The following is a 20,370-nucleotide window of genomic DNA, read 5'->3' as shown; positions in this document are numbered from 1 at the left end:
TGGGTGACAGAGTGAAACTCCCCCTCAAAATAAATAAATAAGATAAAATAAAATAAAATAAAAGTAATAATTTATTCAGTTGACTTCCAAATATGAGGCTCAAAAGTCAATCCATTGGAATACAAGAAGAAAATATTAGAGCTTTTGGTTTTCTTTTATCCATGTCATCAAAAATTTTTCAAAGTTTTGCTAATATTTCACATATAGATTGATCCTGATCCTCACCCAGTTTACATCAGACACTTATAAGACATTTACATCATACCAGCTATTCAGAGGGGAAAGTGGAAGTTTGAAAGGGGAAAGAGGTTGATAAGGCCACTGCAAAAGGTTTACCTTTTACTTTGGAGGGGATGACAGACCCTAGACCACTGAGGCCTTACCAATCCACTAATGTGCAAGCTCCTGAATCTTCATGAGGTTTAAGTTCTCACCCTTTGGAGTACAGACTTCCAATATAATTCTTGCTCATCCGGTATTAATATGGTGTTATAAAAATAGAGGACAATTGGCTGGGCACAGTGGCTCAGGCCTGTAATCCCAGCACTTTGGGAGGCCGAGGCCGGTGGATCACCTGACGTCAGGAGTTTGAGACCAGCCTGGCCAACATGGTGAAACTCTATCTCTACTAAAAATACAAAATTTGGCCTCCTGGGTTCAAGTGATTCTCCTACCTCAGCCTCCTTAGTAGCTGCGATTACAGAATGCCTGGCTAATTTTTGTATTTTTAGTACAGACGGGGTTTCACCATGTTGGCCAGGCTGGTCTCGAACTCTGACCTCATGATCTGTCCGCCTCAGCCTCCCAAAGTGCTGGGATTAGAGGCGTGAGCCACCACGCCAGGCCTTTTCCTCGTCTTTTTAACTTTCCACACAACACCAATGTAAGAATTCATTTTAATACAATAAATGTATATATAAAGATGTAAACATATATAATAAATGTACATATTAGGAAAGTCAGCATCTTAACAGATAAACACATGAGATCAGAAACAAGGCAAAGAAGCCTATATATCCACTACTATTGTTTAACATAATCGAGATATTAATCAATACAACTAGACAAGAAAACTAGTAGAGGAATACAAATTGACAGGGAAGAAAGTAAAACTATTTGTAGATAACATGATAGAATATCTGGAAAACTCAAAAGTTGTAATGATAAAACTAAAACAAGCAAAATAATTCTGTGGGTATGCATGCATTATTTTATGTATAGATTAAATAATATAGAAATATAAATAGGCAAATATACATTTATATTTATATAAACAATAACGAGTTAGAGAAGATAATAAAAGAGAAAGCCTTATTTATTATACAAACTAAAGAGCAGAAAATATTTAGGAACAAACTAAGAAGAAAAGTGTGAATTGTGTGGGAACTCCAACATAATCCCTTAGGGAGTTGTTGATCCCATATCGTGGCACTAAGCATGGAATAAATCAGTTAGATAGTCACGAATAAGAAAACATGGTATATAATAGACAAACTTGGCTCTCAACATAACCACCCATAGAACGACCTTAGAATCCCTAGGGTCTTACAAGCCCAGGTTCTTTGAGGATGGTGCTTAGTTCCAGGGGAGGTGCTATGGGTGCCAACTTCCGGCTTGGCTGGTTGCCCATCTGGCTCCATGTCTCTTGTCCCTCTGGGCTGTGAGTCTGGCAGCTGGTGTCAGTGTGATGATTTGCTTGGCTCTGTCCTCCCTCCTAGTGTTACTTTTTCTGTAATAAAGCTTTTGCTTTGATCTGCTGGAGTGTCAAGTGTTTTATTTGACACCACTAAAACCACCAAAACTTCTCTGAGGAAAACTTTAAGATACTCCGTAAAGGCATAAAGTAGACTTGAACAAAGCAAAAGACATCCCTTGTTCTGTGATGGGACTAACTCAACATCGTAAAGGTCTAATTCTCCTCGAGTTAATATATAATTTTAACAAGGTCTAATAAAAATACCATTTATTTATAACTGAGTCTCGCTCTGTTACCTGGGCTGGAGTGCAGTGGTGCGATCTTGGCTCACTGCAACCTCTGCCTTCCAGGTTCAAATGATTCTTGTGCCTCAGCCTCCTGAGTAGCTGGAATTACAGGCATGTGCCACCACATCTGGCTATTTTTTTAATACTACATTTTTTTTTCTAGAAAATTGATTGCAGAGCTCATACGGAAAAATAAAAATGCAAGAATAGTTATGAAAACCCCCAAAAAGAAGAGCTGTCATAAGAGAGAGTTCTTGTCAAATAACAAATATTATTATAAGGGATCTTTAATCAAAACTGATAAGTGAACAGGAAGACTACTAGGAAAAAATAGAAAGTCCAGAATTAGACATAAGTACATATGGAAATTTAGCATATGATAAAGATGGTATCTTATATCTTGGAGGAGAAGCCAGCCCTTTCAATAAGTGGTGTTGGGACAACTGGATGGCCATTTGGAGAAGATAAAATTGGATCCATGCCTCACACCGTGCACCAGAATGAACTCCAAATGAATCAGACATCTAAGTGTAAGAAAATTAAACCATACAGATGCTAGAAAAAACATGAGAATTTAAAAAATAATCTCAGTGTTTAGAAGCTTTTTCTAATTCCGATTCAAAATGCAGGTGCAACAGAAGAAACGACTGATAAATTTTACTACGTAAAAATAAAATAACATTAGCATGGCAAAAACAATAAGAAAAGACAAATAAACAAGTAAAACAATAAGAAAAGACAAATAATACACCATCTTTATCAAAGGTCTAATCTCCCTAATTTATAAAGAGCTCTAAAAATCGAGGGGAAAAAGACATTAAAAAACTATATAAAGATGGGCAAAAGAGACAGTTTAAAGATATACAATGGGCCAGGCATGGTGGCTCACACCTGTAATCCCAGCATTTTGGGAGGCTGAGGTAGGTGGATTGGTTAGGACCAGGGTCCTTACCAGTCCACTAATGTGCAAGCCCCTGAATCTCTGTGAGGTTTAAGTTCTCACCCTTTGGAGTACAGACTTCCAATATAATTCTTGCTCATCCAGTATTAACATGGTGTTACAAAAATAGAGGACTATTGGCCAGACTGGGTGGCTCAGGCCTGTAATCCCAGCACTTTGGGAGGCCGAGGCAGGTATCTTTCCTCCTGGGATTTATACGTGCAGAAGGTGACTGACCTCCTGACCCAGAGTAAGCTCTTTGAAGGGGCTGTGTATTATCATTACTGATCGTTCCTAATGGAAACGTTCTTTTCCCCCTGGGATTTATATGTGCTGAAGGTGGCTGACCTCCTGACCCAGAGCAAGCTCTTTTAAGGGACTGTGTATTATGATTACTGAATGCTCCCAATGGGCAGTCCAGTAATCACAATAAAAACAGCCAATGACAATTTACTGAGCCCCAGTCATATGCCAGATGACACTGGCTTAAGTGCTTTACATATAATCCTCACAGTAACCTCATGATGTGGACACTATTATTCCCATTTCTCAGATGGGAACACTGAGGCTCAGGGAGGTAGAAAGTTGCATAACAACATGTGACTAGCAGACCCTGGGGCTGGATTTCTCAAGGAGTCATTCTGACTCCAGAGTCTGGGCTGAGAGGAAGCGGGGCAGGGTCTTCTGTATGGGGTGGCCCTGGGATGACCAAAGGGGCCACACCAGGGAGTGGCATTAGTCTACTCGCAGCCAGCTGCATGGGTGCCCACTCAGTGAGGTCAGCACATTGCAGGCTCTCACTGTTCCTGGCTTCACTCTGGCATGCAGAGGCCTCCGGTGTTGCCTTCCATAATGGTCACCTGATCCTGGAGCTGGTGGGCAAACAGCCTGAGATGTTTATTCTCTGATGACCAACTGGCCTGACAGACAGGCGGGGTGATAAGAGAGACAGAGGAGGCAACTGGGGGATGGGGTGGATAAAGGAGTCCCCGCCTCTGAGAAGTGCTGTTTTCCTTGGCTGGGGCCTACAGTCACACCACTGGCCTCTGAATGACAGTGACATTCCCCAGGGATTAAGCATGACTTGTGGAAGCTGGGTCTCCACAGGGGGTGCAGAGCCCCACAGAACTTCAGTCATGCAATTAGCTACCTCTAACATTTCTCCCACATTCATTTCATACCTCCATCACTTCCCATCCCCCCTCCAAAAAAATTCAGCTGCAACTTGCTTTATAACACACAGTAAGATTGTTGTATTATGTGTCCTGGAAACAGCAAATGAGAGAAAGTCATTCTCTGGCTCTTTGGAAGCATAGCTCAAAACTCCTCTTTTCCAGGAAGCCATGCCCAGGTTAACCCTGCCCCTTGCTGCTCCGGGCCCCTGGGATTCTGGACGCAATCTGCAGTTGTTGATTTGTCGCCAGGTACCGAACAAGCGGTGGCAGGACAGAGCTCTAGCCACCCGGGCTCGGAGCAGTGATGCTTTTAGGAGAGGTAAAGATGCTGATGTCACTTGTGGCTGGGATAACTGCTTTCCTGTTCAAGGATGTTGGATGTATACCTAAAGCTCTAGAACCCCGGTTTCCTGACTCCCAACCAACCGCTACTTTGACTACAATACAACACCTGCAGGGCTTATTAGAGGACAAGAGGCCTGGTTGATAAATTCCTGACCAGAGGGATGGAGGCTAAGCTTTTCCCTGCAGCCAATAAGGGAAGTTCCCAGTGAGTTGTCGGGCAGAAAAGAGCCTCCTGGGTCATGTCCTCACTTTTCCTCAGCTAAAGTTCCCTGACTGTCTCCTTCAAATTCAGATGTGCATCCAGTTCCATGAGTAACCACATTATTTTTAAACAGCATCCTTCAGCCACTGTCTCTCCTGGGTTTTCAGAGAGCGGTGACCCTTTGTGAAGCCAGGACAGGATTTTATTTTCTGATTGTTTTCAAACATCTGCAGAGATTCCATGGACTTCAAGCCAAACAAAAATCATACTCTGGTCGAGGCACCAGCCAATAGGTCAAGCTGAGGTAAATATTTCTACCTCGGGGGGTAGAAAAGAGAAGCCGAGGAGTGTGGAGAGATGGGAAACCAAGGGATGGGATATTGGAGACAGCAAAGAGGTTCAAACCCTGGAGATTTAGCAGAGGTGTCTCAAAGCCCCATTATATCAAGAAACACCACACAAAGTAGTTTAAAGCTCAACGCTAGGAGTAATGGAGACTAGGGTTAGATCCGCAGCTCCTCTGCTTACTAGCTGGCCAGGTGGCTGGACTTCATGAGCCTTTGTTTCCTTATCTGTAAAATGGGTATAAAAAACCAACCACCTACTAAGGTGACTGTGAGGACTAAATGAGAAATATGTGCCCAAGACAGCCTGGCAGATTAATACTCAAGAAACAGAACTGTTGGCTGGGTGTGGTGGCTCCCATGTATTCCCAGCACTTTGGGAGACTGGGGTGAGATTACTTGAGGCCAGGAGTTTGAGATCAGCCTGGGCAACATGGCAAAACCCTGTCTCTAGAAAACATAAAAATTAGCTGGGCAGGCATGGTGGTACATGTCTGGAGTCCCAGCTACTCCTTGGGAAGCTGAGGCAGGAGGATTGCTTAAGACCAGGAGTTCAAGATTGCAGTGAGCCATGATCGTGCCACTGCATTCCACCCTGGATGACAGCCTCGGTAACAGAGTGAGACTCTGTCTCTAAAGCAAGAAATGGCAACTGTTATTATTAACACCCAGATAACAGTTAATATCTTATGGCTAAGATGATCTATGATAGACTGCTTCATATGTATTCATAATTGTCAGATTAGTAGCTTATAACTGTGTCGATGTGACTGCTAGCAACTTAATGATTTACTTATTTAACTGTCTCTACTGGAGTTGCTAGGATAAAAGGACAGTGTTTAAGACTGGACAATATATTATCCAGTGTATTTCTCCTTTGTTCCTTCACATGAATTTTTGCTTTAAAAATAAACATCGGCTGGGCGCAGTGGCTCATGCCTGTAATCCCAGCACTTTGGGAGCTGAGGCAAGAAGATCGCTTGAGCTGAGGAGTTCAAGACCAGCCGAAGCAACATAGCAAGACATCATCTTTACCAAAATAAAAAATAAAAAATAAAAAAATAAACGTCTTGGCCGGATGTGGTGGCTCATGCCTGTAATCCCAGTACTTTGGGGGTCTGAGGCAGGGAGACCACTTGAGGTCAGAAGTTTGAGACAAGCCTGGCCAACATGGTGAAACCTCGTCTCTATTAAAAATACAAAAATTAGCTGGGTGTGGTGGCGGGTGCCTGTAATCCCAGCTATTCAGGAGGCTGAGGCAGGAGAATTGCTTAAACCTGAGAGGCGGAGGTTGCAGTGGGCCAAGATCGCGCCACTGCACTCCAGCCTGGGCGACAGTGAGACTCCGTCCCAAAAAATAAATACATAAACAAAAATCTTTTTGATGTACTAAGTGTTGTTAATGATTACTAGTTGAAAAAACAAAATTTTAAGTTTTGTTGTCATTGGTTAATTTAAAAATGACATAACGTTCATAGCAAAAACTCTAATAGTATATGTACTTCAATAAAATTTTATTTCAAGTATTCAAACAATATAAAATGTCATACAAGGAAAAGGTTCCTGCCCTATCCTAATTTCCAGAGGTACTTACTGTTAAAAATTACTTGTATTAGAAACTAAAAATTCAGTATAGTACTTTAAACCAGGGTATTAAAATTTGAGGTTAAAAAGCTAATTCAAGAAGGCAAATGCATAATAAACCTCGTGATAGATTTAGAGTCCAGCAACAGAAATAGTGAATCAGTTTTGTTTCTCTGTTAGATTGGTTGGTTTCTTTTTGTTGTAGCTACAAAATCAAACTACTCTGTATTTTTTTGAGAAGTCTCTATAATCATGTATAATTTTCAAACAAAATGCTTTTATTATAGAAATATAAACATATTGTACCAAAAATTTACTAAATTTTCCAAAACATAATTTAATGAGGCTTGTTTTTCTTGTGAAACCTACAAATTCAGTATTGAACTGTATTTGTACTAAGTACCTATGACTGTACTTACAGAAGAGTCTTACTGTATAGCCAATGTTCTTTAATGTTGTAATTTTTGAAATATTTGCATAAAACGAAACAAACACTTAAGAACAGAGGAAAAAAAAAAAAAAAATTACTTGTATAACTTTTCCAGAAATGTTCTCTTCTCTTTGATTTTATAGACATTTAGTCATACTGCAATACTGTTGACAAACTTGCACTTTCTCCTTAATAATACACCTTGGGTCCCTTTCCCTAGCAGTGCATACAGACCTACCTCCTTCTTTTTCAGGGCTACATTGTACTCTTTTGTAATAGAGACCATCTTTTGTAAGGCCACCCTTCTGTGCAGCACTTTGGTTGTTTCTAGTTTTTGCTATTATGAACAATGCCACAATAAACTCCCTTGTCCATGTAGCTTTGATTATTGCTACAAATAAACCCAGAGGATAAATTCCTAGGAGGATAATTGCTGAGTCAGTTTCCCTTGTTGCAATTTTAGTAGTTCCAATTCGGGCCAGGCACAGTGGCTCATGCCTGTAATCCCAGCACTTTGGGAGGCCGAGGTGGGCGAATCACCTGAGGTCGGGAGTTCAAGACCAGCCTGACCAACATGGAGAAACCCCGCCTCTACTAAAAGTACAAAATTAGCCAGGTGCGGTGGCGCATGCCTGTAATTCCAGCTACTTGGGAGGCTGAGGCAGGAGAATCACTTGAGCCTGGGAGGTGGAGGTTGCGGTGAGCCTTTGCACTCCAGCCTGGGCTACAAGAGCAAAACTCTGTCTCAAAAAACAAAAACAAAAAAATAGTTCCAATTCACTTCCAAAGAGTTGCTGCAACTGACACCTATAGTATATGAGAATGTCTGTGTCATCAAACTTTACAAAGTAAACTGTTGTTAAAAAATAACAGTGATAGTATACATATGCTGAACAGCCACATGTACAAATCAGCTCATCTGCAGAGATGAGTGCTCACAATCAACTGAGAGGTAAGCTATTATATTTCCCCTTTGAAGAGGGGACAGAAGGTTACAGTGATTCAGACCAGGGTATGAATCTCAGCTCTGCTGTTTATTATTCCAGTGACTTTGGGCAGGTTCTTCAAGTTTCTCTAAAATGGTGATATTAAATGAAATAAGGTTTGAGAAAGCTCCTAGAACCAGTACCTGGATTATTTATTAACATCATGGGACAAGCCAGAGTTCCAGAGTCCCCAGGAAGTTTGAGAATGATCCTAGTATAATAGAGACTTGGGTTGTATTTCCACCCCTTTCTACCACCTCCCACCAGGTTGCGTCATTTCTTTGAATTTTCTTATTTGTAAGGGTCAGTTTAGATATTTCCTATTAATTGACCGATCTGAATAGATATGAGTAGCAGAGTTGCATCACGATGCAGGTGGCATTTTATATTCATAGCAGCATCACAGCAAAAGAAGACAAGGTAAGATCTCAGTTCCACTTCTGTCACTGAGATAGTGTAGAGAGTGGGTGAGTTTTGGGGACAGACCAACCTACCGGCAGTCTTGCTTCTGGCTCTTAAAAGCTGGGTGACCTTGAGCAAATTCTTGAGGCTATCTGAGCTTCAGTTTTCTTAACTATGTTAAGAAACATAGTTAACAGTTGCTGCTCATGGGGTTATTGTGAATATAAAGTAAGATAAACTATGAAAATACTTAGCACCTTGTTAAATATTCAACGTATGCACAAACAGCAATAGCCTCACCACCTGATCGTAGTTCACTTGTAGGTCAAGGAGGGACAGGATGCTTCTGTGGAGAGGAACAAAGAGAGATGTTACCAGTCCTCACCTCTCAGTCACACTCCCATTTGTCAAGTCAGGTGACTCACACAGCATTTGTCTGGCTTCTGTCACTGTGAAGCGCACGCTTGGGGGAGGGGAGTGATGAGAGCCCAGGGGCAGATCAAAGCAAGGGCTGCAGCCTCAGCTAGGGCTCTTTATGCTTTTTCATTCCTCCGGGAGAGAAGTGAGAAACATTTAGAAATATTTATCATTGCAACTTTTGAATATACTTTATGTTTGACTTGCAAAATGGAATGCTTGTTCAACGTCATCCTGGAAAACATTTTGTGGGATCTGAGGAAGGACATGAACTACCTCCAGGTTTTTGGTGTTGTGTTGCCCTCTCCCTTCAAATCTATTCTAAGTTCAGTTATTATGTAACATGTTGATTGCAAATATTAAGCTATAATCATGGAGATGGCATTTCTGTAAAACAACTGTGAATCATTCATTTTTTCCCATTTTTTTATTTTGAAAATTTCAAATTTACAGAAAGGATGCAAAAAAAGTCCAGTGAATGTCTAGATTTATCCATTGTTTCTTATTTTATCACATATGCTAGGATATTATTTTTGAGATTCAGACAACTTCATTCATATAACATGGTCCTCTTTTTTTTTGCCAATAAAAATGTAATGGGAATAGACTCACTTATATCGATGTTGTGACTTCCAGGCTCTCAGCTTTCTGGGGTTTGAGATCTGTTGTATTAATATTTGGCTATAAGGTTGGAATATAAAGAGTCATGTTTGTAGTAAGTGCCAGATTGAACATCTTATGCACAAAGTATACAAGACACATTATCCCCAATCCTAACAGAGACTATCCAAGCCAGGGTCTCATCAATTCCGATTTACATATTTGGTAACTGACACTCAGAGAGGTTGAATTACTCCACTGGTAAATTGCAGAGTCTGGACTCAAAAACAGATCCTTTTGATCACAAAGCTCTTTCCACCAAGGTTTTGGAGGATTCTGAGAAAAAGACTTCCGTGCAAACATAGAAAAAGTTTTAATTTTATTTCTGGGAGAGTTGCAATGTTAATTTTAAGTAATTTCCTTTCACTAACGAAGTCTGGGGGTGGGAATATGGGGTGGAAGATGGAGATTTAAGGAAACCACGGTTAGGAATTTAGTGATGGAAACTGAAGATGATGAGCTAACTATTCAGAGAATGGACTTGGTTCTTATAGCCTCTTACTAGCCGTGGATACTCCCGACAAATCACCCTAATGCCTCCTCATTTGTGAAATGGGAAAAACAATCAACACCTCTTTACCAGGTGTTTTTTTTTTCCTCGTCAACTGCGTTAAGGAGAAGGGGGAAAGAGTAGAACAAGGAGTTCTAACTGTAACGAACGGAACAGTCAATTGAGCTAACTACCTACCTTCGGACCAGCCTACCTGTTTCATGTTTTTGTTTTGTTTTTGTTTGTTTTGGTGAGGCTCAATTTTGCGAACTGTGGCAAACTGATCTTTATGAATACAAGGAATTGATAGTGTCATTTTATATTAGAGGAGGGAGAGAGGAAGATAAAAAAGGGAGAGGGAAGGAAGGAGAGAGAAAGAGAATGATGGCAGAAAGCAACGGAGGCGGAGGCGTAGTTTCCTGAGGCTGGAAACTCAGTCTGGGGAGAAATGAAAGCGTCTTTTAGGGAATTCAAGTAGTTGCCAGGTCTCAGGGAATCCATCTTCAGAATTTTCCTCCGCGTGGTTGCGGGAGGAAGGTGAGTTGGATGGAGACCCTGAGCAAACTCCTCTCCAGGCCATGCGGCATCCTGGGCTCTGGTTTCCCTGGCACGCAAGGCACGCTTTTCTCTACTTTCCGGGGATGCTGGCGTCAGGACTTAGAACTCCTGTATGCCGGACAGCCGGTGAGGTCTACTGGGCGGCCGCTTTGTCTGGTGTCTCTGCTCCGTAGACATTTCTGTGTCAGGTGCCTCGCATATTCGCACTCACGCGCTAGGGCATTAAGTTGCACCTTGCGGAGTGGCTCTCAGCCTTGAAAGGCTGCAGGATGTTCGCGTCCACAGCTGTAAACCGGTGAGTGCAGGTGGACGGGCGCACGCGGGCGCCAGGGTAATTAACAGGGCTTCAGAGGGCGTGGCGGTGACCGTACGTTGTCGGCGAACTCTCTTTTCATCCTTTACATTTCCACGGAGATTTGGCCAATAAATAACAAGAATAAAATGTACGCATGGTTTTGTCTTTGCGCTCGTGGGGTCGTTGCGGGGTCTTTTAAGTGAAGAGAAAAAGAAACCAGAAACCCACCGCGGCCCCACCGGCTGCTTCCGAGGACACCTGAAATCAGCAGCTGGAACTGACAATTTGGAGAACCCCGGGGATGGTCATCTGAGACCTGGATTACAATACAAGTCCCACTACGGGGCGAGTCCAGGTTTTCTTCCCCTCGGGGTCGGGTGCCTCAGGCGCGAGTGGCGCTGGCCGGGCTCCAGCCGCGAGCAGATGCCAGGCCCGGCACACTTTGCACCGGCGATGTGCGCGGACGTCCCTGGCGCGCTCGGTCCGCCTGGCTTGGCAGGAGCTGCGGGAGGCCGCGCGCACCGTCCCCGGGGACAGCCGGAGGACTGAGGGCTCCCGGGTGGAGCGAGAACGCGGCGGCGGGCCGCGGGCTGCGTGTGTCGCCTTCCTCAAGCGGTGTGCTGCGCCGGGGAACGCTGGGCTCCGGACCCTGAGGGTGCACTGTGGCGGGAGGCATACGCCGCGCTCCTTCCCCGCTTCCTGCGCCCAGGGTCGGTGGGCAGAGTTCCTGGGTCCAGCTTGGCGCTGAGCAGCCCCCGGCCGCAGAGCAGCTCCCGCCGGTCGGGAGACGCCCCCTGGCCCCCGCCCCCGCGTGGCCGGCCCGGACGAGCTGGAGCAGCGGGAGGAGGAGGCGGCGCCGCCGGGACTGCCTCCTCCCCGCCCCTCGCGTCTCCTCCCTGCGCCACCGGGAAGGACAAGGGGACTGGGCACGGGGACCCCGGCCAGTGAGCGCCCGTGGCCCGGGACCGCCCCTCCCGTGAGCTCTCTCGCTGCGATCCCGGGCGGGTCTCGCCCCGCATGGTGCTGGCAGCAGCCATGAGCCAGGACGCGGACCCCAGCGGTCCGGAGCAGCCGGACAGAGTTGCCTGCAGTGTGCCTGGTGCCCGGACGTCCCCGGCACCCTCCGGCCCGCGAGGGATGCAGCCGCCGCCGCCGCCGCCCCCGCCACCGCCCCCGCCCCAAGCCGGCCTACCCCAGATCATCCAAAAGTAAGAAGGGGAGAAGGGAACAGGGACCAGGGGTGCGCCTGGAGACACGCCCCGAGAGCCCCCTTTGTGGCTTCATCTCACGTCCCTGCTGAACTTCGCTCGCCCCCCTTGGGTTTGAAGTTTTCTCGTCCCCCCTCTGGGCAGAGTCGGTGTCCTTCTGGCTGTTTGTTAGGCTGGAAAGAGGGGAGCCAAGTTCCTTAGGGAAAATTATTTTGTTTTTCCTTATCTCCTTTCTCTTCTCTTCAGGAATGGTACTAGATATTTTGAACTAAAATAGCTGAGATTGGGGGGAAATGGCCCAGCGACTGTATTTCATCTTTCTGGTCCCAAGAGGACGCTGGAATGGAGAGTCGTGCGTGAGTGTGTGCGCGCGCGTGAGGGTGTGTAAGTAAAATGCCAAAAATTAAACCACCCTTCGTGGTGCCCCTGAAACCAACCAGTGACATTGGGGTGAAAAGGGAGGTGAGAGTTTGTAAACAACATATTTTGCTTTGCCCTGAAATTTTAGACACTTTTCAAGAAGGCCCTTTCGAAGAGTTTAGCTACGCAACCGTTTTCCATTAATGTTACCATCTTGTGACTCGGGTGACCCGTGCGACTTGGGTCGTGAATTCTTAGGTCGGCCTTCCCAATGCTTGAGAAGGTTGGGGGTGGTTAATAAGCCCGGAGAGGCTCTTTCAGCCCATTTGAGGGACATACAAGTAAAAACAGTGATGCTTTGTATTGTTTGTTCTTTTGAGATTTCGTGTGACGGTTTAAGGCCTAGAATGTTGGTTTATTTGAAGGATCTCTACCCTCCTAAGGGTTTACTCAGTTTGTAATGAAGTCTTCAAAACTAGTTTAAGAAGTGTAGGAAAGTGAATGACGAGCACCTCTGCGAAACTGACAACACTAAATAAATACACGTAAGTACAGCAAAATTTACCCTTATGGAACAGAGCAGAGGTTTTCCGCTGCTCCGCTGATGCTTTGAGTCCTGTAAATTTAATAAAACTTAGTAACAGACAGAACCAGTGATGGGTGTAAATGGAAGTAAATAGCAGTTAAGTATTTATTGTTTTGAAGACTGATTTATCCAATAGAAAGAATTGTGAAAATTCAAGTTTAATGTTAGAAAACGCTGGTATCATATTTCAGAACAAAATGGTTCCGTATGTTGACTGGTGGAATACTGAATCTCCACTTGTGACAACTTTTTGCTTTAATTGGATATTTTATATAACTTTCAACTACAGTTTCCAACTATTCCAAAATGAAAATATTTCATATTATCATTCTTTTCTATTGTTTTGCAAATTATTCAGCCAATACTAAATATGATTGGCAATTTATGTACATCAATACTTAAAATTTCTCTTTATTCCTTAATATAAATATAAAGCAACAGAGAAAAACTATTTAAAATTTAAAGTTTACTTAGTGAAAAATCCAATTTGGCCAATTATTAATTTGGAAACATCTGATGTGCTTCATACGGAGCCAGTGTCTCGTGGCTTGTAATCAGGCTGCATATGAAGCTTATTGAAATTGCTTCGGTATTGTAATTACCCTGCACTTTTCTATTATTTACTTTTAAGTAGACAAAAACTGGGAAGTTTATACTCACAGAAAAGTCTTTGCAGAAGGGCATCTGATTATGAAATACTGCCAGGTTGAAAACAAATATCATTTTATGGAAATGGATCATTTAAAGTATATTTTATTTGCCTCATATAATAAATAATTTGCCCTCTAAATTCATCCCCCATTTTGAAAATCCCATCTTTGGAATATCTAATTTTAAAAGAAAAGATTCAGCTTTTCAAAGATGGCCCTTTCTACTTGAAGGGGCAGGATGGAGACCTCAAGAAGCGCCTCATGGCTTTGCTTGCTTTACATTGGTGACGCATCAGTGTTCAGGCACCAGGTCCCAGGGCTGTGAATATGCCCACAGGATTTGATGTTTGCATACTGACGTTTCAGTCTTTCTTTATAAGGATGATGTGGAGCTTGTGCTCTCCTTAGTGCCCACTGAAATTTCGCTGGAACCAGACATAATGTCGCAAACGCTTCGTAGGTCCATCTTCAATGCGCCGAAATTTGAGCAGGTTATTTTGAAACTGCATTTGCGTAATTCCATCTGAGCAACCATTTTTATGTAGTTATGAGGTGTGGTTTGCATCAGCCATCTTTGAGAAAATATAGTGGAGCTACTGCACTTGGCTGCAAAACAAGTTGTCTGCCTGTTGATTTGGGGGATTTTGTGAGCTACAGCTTTGGATGAAATTTTCCTCTGGTGGAACACATATTAAATATTATTAGAGAACCTCTATTTTTTCTAGTTATTTTAGTGAGGTCGTTATGTAACTCGTAAGAGGAGAAGTTTTGATTGCTTTCAAAATGATGGCGACATCAATCTTCATGTTGCGTAGTGCGTTTGAAGATTACATTTTTCCACTTAATGTCTATGTTTACTGATTTTTATTAGTAATGGCTTTTATTTTAGATCAAAGTCAATGACTTTGGAAAAACCATAGTAACAATTATAATAAAAATCAGTTCCTGTTCACGTTATATTTGGTGTTTAGAAAACTGCCGTATACTACATTTACAAAGATAAACACATGAAGCGTAATGACTAATAATGAGACTGATTTTGTTTGTTTTATGGAAGCCAGTCTTAGTACTTATGAAGATTGCACCTAGAGTTAATTTCTCTGGAGTACTATGATTTCATTTCCTTGTCATTGTATTTTTAGCTTCCATTAAGAATCATCCATACCTTTTCTGCTTTTGTTTACTGTAAAGATGATCAGCCGTGTATAGACACAGATAATATTTTATAAGATTTTTATTTTAAACGTGCATTCTCCAAATTGGCTAATATAGAGGCATTGTTGTATGTAAAACACGATTTAGGCTATTTAGGGAACAAGAAATATAAATAATATCCTAAGAGGATATTTGGGATAAGTTAGGAAATCAGAATAATTTGAGAACTTAACAAATATATATTTTTTCCATACTAGCAGAAATAAGAAAACACTGATATTCCGGTGAATATTTTATAAGGATCTATCTCCTCCAACATTCACAATGTTCTATTTTAAAAATTATTTTGTTTTAATTATGAGCTTTAAAATCAAACCTAATCCTTTATTTATAAGAAGTTACTTATTAACCTTGATGAACGTCAGGAATTTAAGTTTTAGGTTGCCAGTTTTAAAGCACTCATTAGAATGAAAGCAGAGCCCCTCAATTCCGTGTGAAATGTTAAAGTTAGCTCTCAGATGGAATCACAAAGTATACCGCTAGTCATGGAGGAAAGAGACCAAAAACGTGCACCCCTCTTATGAAGTGAATGTAGAGGTGATTTTCCTAACTTACTTGATTTGCAGCAAAATATTCCTGGCTAATGCGTGGCATCTGGTTGCATACTGAATTTGAGTATAGATAACATTTTTTTCTAGATTATTTTTAAGCAGTGAATAAAAATAATTATAAACAATAGAAAAAGTTTTGGTTTAGCGTTTGATAGCTAGTGTCACCTGCGTGTGTTTGTAGTTAATGAAAACATGAATCCAGCTTTGATCTCTAAAGTTTATAGTCTTCTGTATAGCATTAGAACACTGGCTGTCTATATTTTCAGAGCAAAGTGCTCCCCTCACTCAGAATAGAAAATGTTATAAGTAGAAACTCCGATTTACAGACTCTAATTTTACAGACATTCTGCAGAAGGATCTCCATATAACTGTTGGGGAGTCATTTGCAGGCAAGTTATGTATGATGTTCACCCACTTTGATGGGTATGCTGACAATTACATCCAGAGTCAGAGAGAAGAAATAAGAATTTGCTAAAAAGGGACATTCCCTTACATTCATACTTGGTCCTTTCTGGAAAGAGAGTGGAATTTCTAACACCTGTGCCAGTTAACATCAGTTTGAGCCCAATTTTAGGGGAAATAGGAATATGCTTGTAGAAGGAATTTTGAAAATTTTAAATACCATCTTAAACTGCACATAAGACAAGCATTCAGCAGGGAAAACATCTGAGAGGATTAAGCCTTTACCCCAACAGGGAAGGAAAGCGGGGGTGGGGGGGTCTATTTTCTTAGCAGTCTGAACGATTCTTTTGCTTGTCTAGAAAGCTTTCCAAAGTTTTATCAGAAAAAGAAATTTTGCTTGAGGGTTTGTTGTGATAAGTATTTTTAGATAGTATGTATAGTCATTTAGTTGTGAGTTTTTCTCAAATTGCCAAAGAGATCAGTATTATGAAATGTAGTACATTATTCCCATTAGTCACAGTAAAGGACTATGCATATGGTGCACACAGAGCCGTTCTAATGCCAGTGCTGTGGGGGGGGAAAGAAGAAGAATTTGATCACCCCTTTTATTTTCCTATCCATGTATTCTTTCACTACCTCCTTCGCGTTTATCTAATTAATAATTTAAAAAGCCCAAGTCTGTCCATTGGAATGTGAACTCTGATCTGTTAAGATCTCTTTGCCTGTCCTAATAGTCACCAGGGGGCGGAAAAAAACCAACCAGGATTGACTCACAGTGAAATGATTCCACATTATCCAGTTTCTTTCTTTCCTTCTGATTTATTTATTTATTTATTTATTTTTGTGGCTTTAGGTTCTTGACTCCAGTTTAAACTAATGTTCTTCCCTGCCCACAACAGCTGATCCTCAAGTGAACAAATTGATATAGCTCAATTCACAGGTTTGAGAAACAAGAATACACAAAATGTTGGGAACTGGGGTTTAATTAAGGGATAGAAATTAAAATGGACTGAACTAAATATGGAAGGTAAGGATGGAGGAAGCTTGGGATGTTGGAGTTAAAACCCCAAAGAGAAGTTCAGAAGTAGGACTCCCCTTTCCCTTCATCTGTCCTGGTCTCCCTGCCAGGCAAAAGCTCGAATGGTCTCCTACACCACAAAATCCTACTTAATCTGATTTTTATTTCCTGCCACAGTGATTATTTAATTGGGGATGGTCTAACCGATATTATTTTGTATATTTTAACAGGGAAAATTGCTATGGATCTGCAGCTGGTGTGAGTGACTGGTAGCTAGCTGTGTTTAGAATAGAGTGTTGAAAAGTTTTGCATTAAGTAAAATGATCCATATTCCAGAATCATGGCAAAGATGGTAATTAGTGGTTTGCAGAAAGGAGCACACAGCAGTTCCCTTTCTGTTTAAAGAACCTGGCTGGATCTTGAGAATATGCATGTTATCCTGGATGCCTAATACTGCTTGTTCCCACCAGTGAGTAGACTGGCAGATTGTCATCCTAATTAAGAAGATATGTTTTTGAATCAGGAATGTGAATTTGGTTTCCAACATCACCATGGGGGTATTGTTGGTGCGCTGATAGTTTGACTGGCTCCATGGATGGTCACTGTTTAAATTCCACCCAACTAAGGAGCTGTACAAGATTTTAGTCTTCAAAGTTTACACACAGCAAGTGTGGGGACAAGTTATCACTGCCAGCTGTTGAGGGAGGAGATGAAAGTGAGGAGGGCCCTTTCCCCCCAAATAATTTGTGTGTGTTTTGGATATGTTGCGTATATCTATCTAATATGATAAACTCTTTACTGCGGTGGAAGTTACAGTCAAGTTGATTGATCTTCCTCTTCCCTACAACTCCTGATGGACTTTATAAGATAAATAAGTCCCCTGATGGTTTCTAAGGCAACTTTTCCAACTTGCTGACAGCAGATCTGTAGGGGAGATGGCACATATTGATGCTAATGTACTTTATGGGCAAAAAAGGAGCAGTTAAGCAACTTGCATGAGGATGTGCTAATAACTCACAGCTCAGTTGGACAAGTCAATCTTTCCATGTGTTCAGAAACAAAAGGCAGGGGGTCATGCATGTGTTTGGGAGTGGTTATCACCCCATGAAGATAGTTTCCATGCCACTTTTGCCTTCTTTAATGTGGTATTTGCTTTAAGGCTGTACCAGGGCCACTTGTTTCTGCCTTTTCTTTGCGCCTGCTTTCTCTTGATCACACTAATGACCCATCAGTTCTCAGTTACCCACTCTGGCCCAAACCTGGAAACCTCCAATTGCTGCTGTCTGGACATCTTAAATACTTTCTGGTTTTGCAACTTGTCTGTAGACTCTTTCCCAAATATGTTTTTAAGTTTTGTTAGGCCTGCCCTTCAGCCTGCCCTCCAGTGTCAGGAGTAGACTAGGTAATATATATTTTAAAGATGCATTTGTTTCACTAAATCTCCTCCTTCAGTTTATTTTGAATTAATTATTGAACAGAATGATTTAAGATCAGTCTGATGTTTTCAGGTGTAAAATGAGCATCTTTGCTCTACATTAATTATTGGGCTTCTGTCAAGGAGTGCCAGAGAGGAAAAAACTCTGGACTGGGAGTCAGTGACCTGGACAAGCCAATTAACCTTCCTAATCTAGCCTCTCCAGGGACTGGAAATGATCAATCGCAGTTTCTTCCAAGAATAGGTGGCTCTTGTGCAAATCTTAGCAAAATTGTGGAGTGATCACCAATGTAGAATGCCTCCCTCCATCAACTTCCTCCGTCACCTAATACAGAATATGTCCCACATCAATTAAATTTAGCCATGGGCACAGGTACATATTTGTGACATTGATCACCCATGAAAACAACAATAACCACAAAAAGAGAATGAAATGCTTTCTCTAGCATTCACAAAGAATATTTGGATCAGTGACATAATTTTAAAAGTCAGAAAAATAAACACTAATGTCAGTGAACAGGAAGAAGTTTTATACTGTCCTTCAATCTCTAAAACTGTTTTTGGTATAAGAATAATTTTTTGGAATGTTAAAGTAAGCACTTTAACATTTACTTTAACAAACTGAAAGCAGCACTTTCAGCTTAGGAGACAGAGACGATAATTTTCATGTGTCTGAATTGGATTGTGTTAAACATAGGCCGACGGGAGTGTGTTTGGTGACATCGTTGGTTTCAGAGGCAGAGAACGTAAACATAGGACACACAAACGTTTTACAGGAGCACGGCTGCGGCTGCTGCAGGGACTCCTGAACCGTGACACACAGTCAGTCTGCCGCAGAGACCAGCCTGGAGCTTGCCCTAAAACCTCTTTGCATACTTGCAGATGTCATAGTTGTCCCAAAGCTGGGCCTCATGCTTCCGTGTAGCCTCACTGAATCAGGAGACCGAGTGTTTCCAGAGCCAGGATGTGGGCGCTGTGGGGCCAATGCTGCATCCTCCTGCACTGGCAATAGCAGAGTTGTAGAGAAACTTTATCTGATATTTGAAATGATCAATATTTTAACCTTCTGCATAAAAAGAGAGATAAGTCTGTGATTAAATCTTGATTTTAAGTCTTCAAATATGTACATATATGAGGATGAACATAAGAATATTTATTGCAACACTGTCTAGAAGAGTGAAAATTAGAAACCATTTAAATGTTTCTCAGTTGGAAAAATAAACCATGTGTAGGTATAAGGTCGTGTACTACTCAGCCATTAGAATGATGCTGTTATTTTGCATTGATTGATATGGAAGGAGAACCATAGAATATTAACTAAAAAAATTACAAACAGCATGTATGCAAAGATTTCATTTTTTTTTTTTTTTTTTTTTTTTTGAGACAGAGTCTCGCTCTGTCGCCCAGGCTGGAGTGCTGTGGCGCAATCTTGGCTCACTGCAAGCTCCGCCTCCCGGGTTCACGCCATTCTCCTGCCTCAGCCTCTCCGAGTAGCTGGGACTACAGGCGCCCGCCACCACGCCTGGCTAATTTTTTGTATTTTTTAGTAGAGACAGGGGTTCACCGTGGTCTCGATCTCCTGACCTCGTGATCCGCCCGCCTCAGCCTCCCAAAGTGCTGGGATTACAAGCGTGAGCCACCGCGCCCGGCCTTCATGTTTGTTTTTGAAAAGATGTGTATGAGTGTGTGCTGGTGCCTGCCAGCCTTAAAAAATATCTGAAGAACAAATGTAAAGAACATTAACAGTAGTTCTAACTCTGGATGGGGCAATTAGAGTGGTTTGTCTTTTTTTCTTCCTTTTTAATATTGTCTATTTTTTAAAAATTCAGTGAGCATGTATTACTTTTACAATAAAACAATAAAACTATTTTTTTCTTTATCTATTTCTTTTCCTAACCATCTGTACCTTCGAGTATTTCATTTTTAAAAACAGCAACAGAAGGAGTAGACATTTCACATTGGTATTGCACTGTCTTGAAGACTGAGCTGCCCTTTAGCATCTTAGATTTTAGTCCTGGAAGGTAGCTGAGAGCTGTTTTAGCGTAGCCTTCCTGTTTTTCTAGGTAAGACAAATGAGCATCAGAGAAGTCAGGTGAATTGTTGAAGGTCACACAGTGAGGGAGTCATCAGGCTG

At 41.9% G+C, this 20,370-nt stretch overlaps 1 protein-coding gene across 4 annotated transcripts in view; it reads left to right on the top strand.

Annotated features, from left to right (window-relative positions):
* The window catches only part of RBM20 (RNA binding motif protein 20), a 225,009-nt gene that overhangs the window by 18,814 nt on the left and 185,825 nt on the right, over positions 1-20,370 (top strand). For 2 of the 4 annotated variants that reach the window (XM_055249444.2, XM_055249450.2), the window contains exon 1: positions 11,709-12,019. The exons of the other annotated variants lie outside the window; for them this stretch is intronic. In XM_055249444.2, the coding sequence (XP_055105419.2) occupies positions 11,829-12,019 (191 nt within the window). In that variant the 5' untranslated portion in view covers positions 11,709-11,828. Of the gene's footprint in view, positions 1-11,708; positions 12,020-20,370 lie in introns of those variants that run through there. 4 annotated transcript variants of the gene reach the window in all.

The sequence above is a fragment of the Symphalangus syndactylus genome, chromosome 2 (assembly GCF_028878055.3).
Source record: "Symphalangus syndactylus isolate Jambi chromosome 2, NHGRI_mSymSyn1-v2.1_pri, whole genome shotgun sequence".
Lineage (NCBI taxonomy): Eukaryota > Metazoa > Chordata > Mammalia > Primates > Hylobatidae > Symphalangus > Symphalangus syndactylus.
This window is presented reverse-complemented; position numbering and strand designations above follow the sequence as displayed.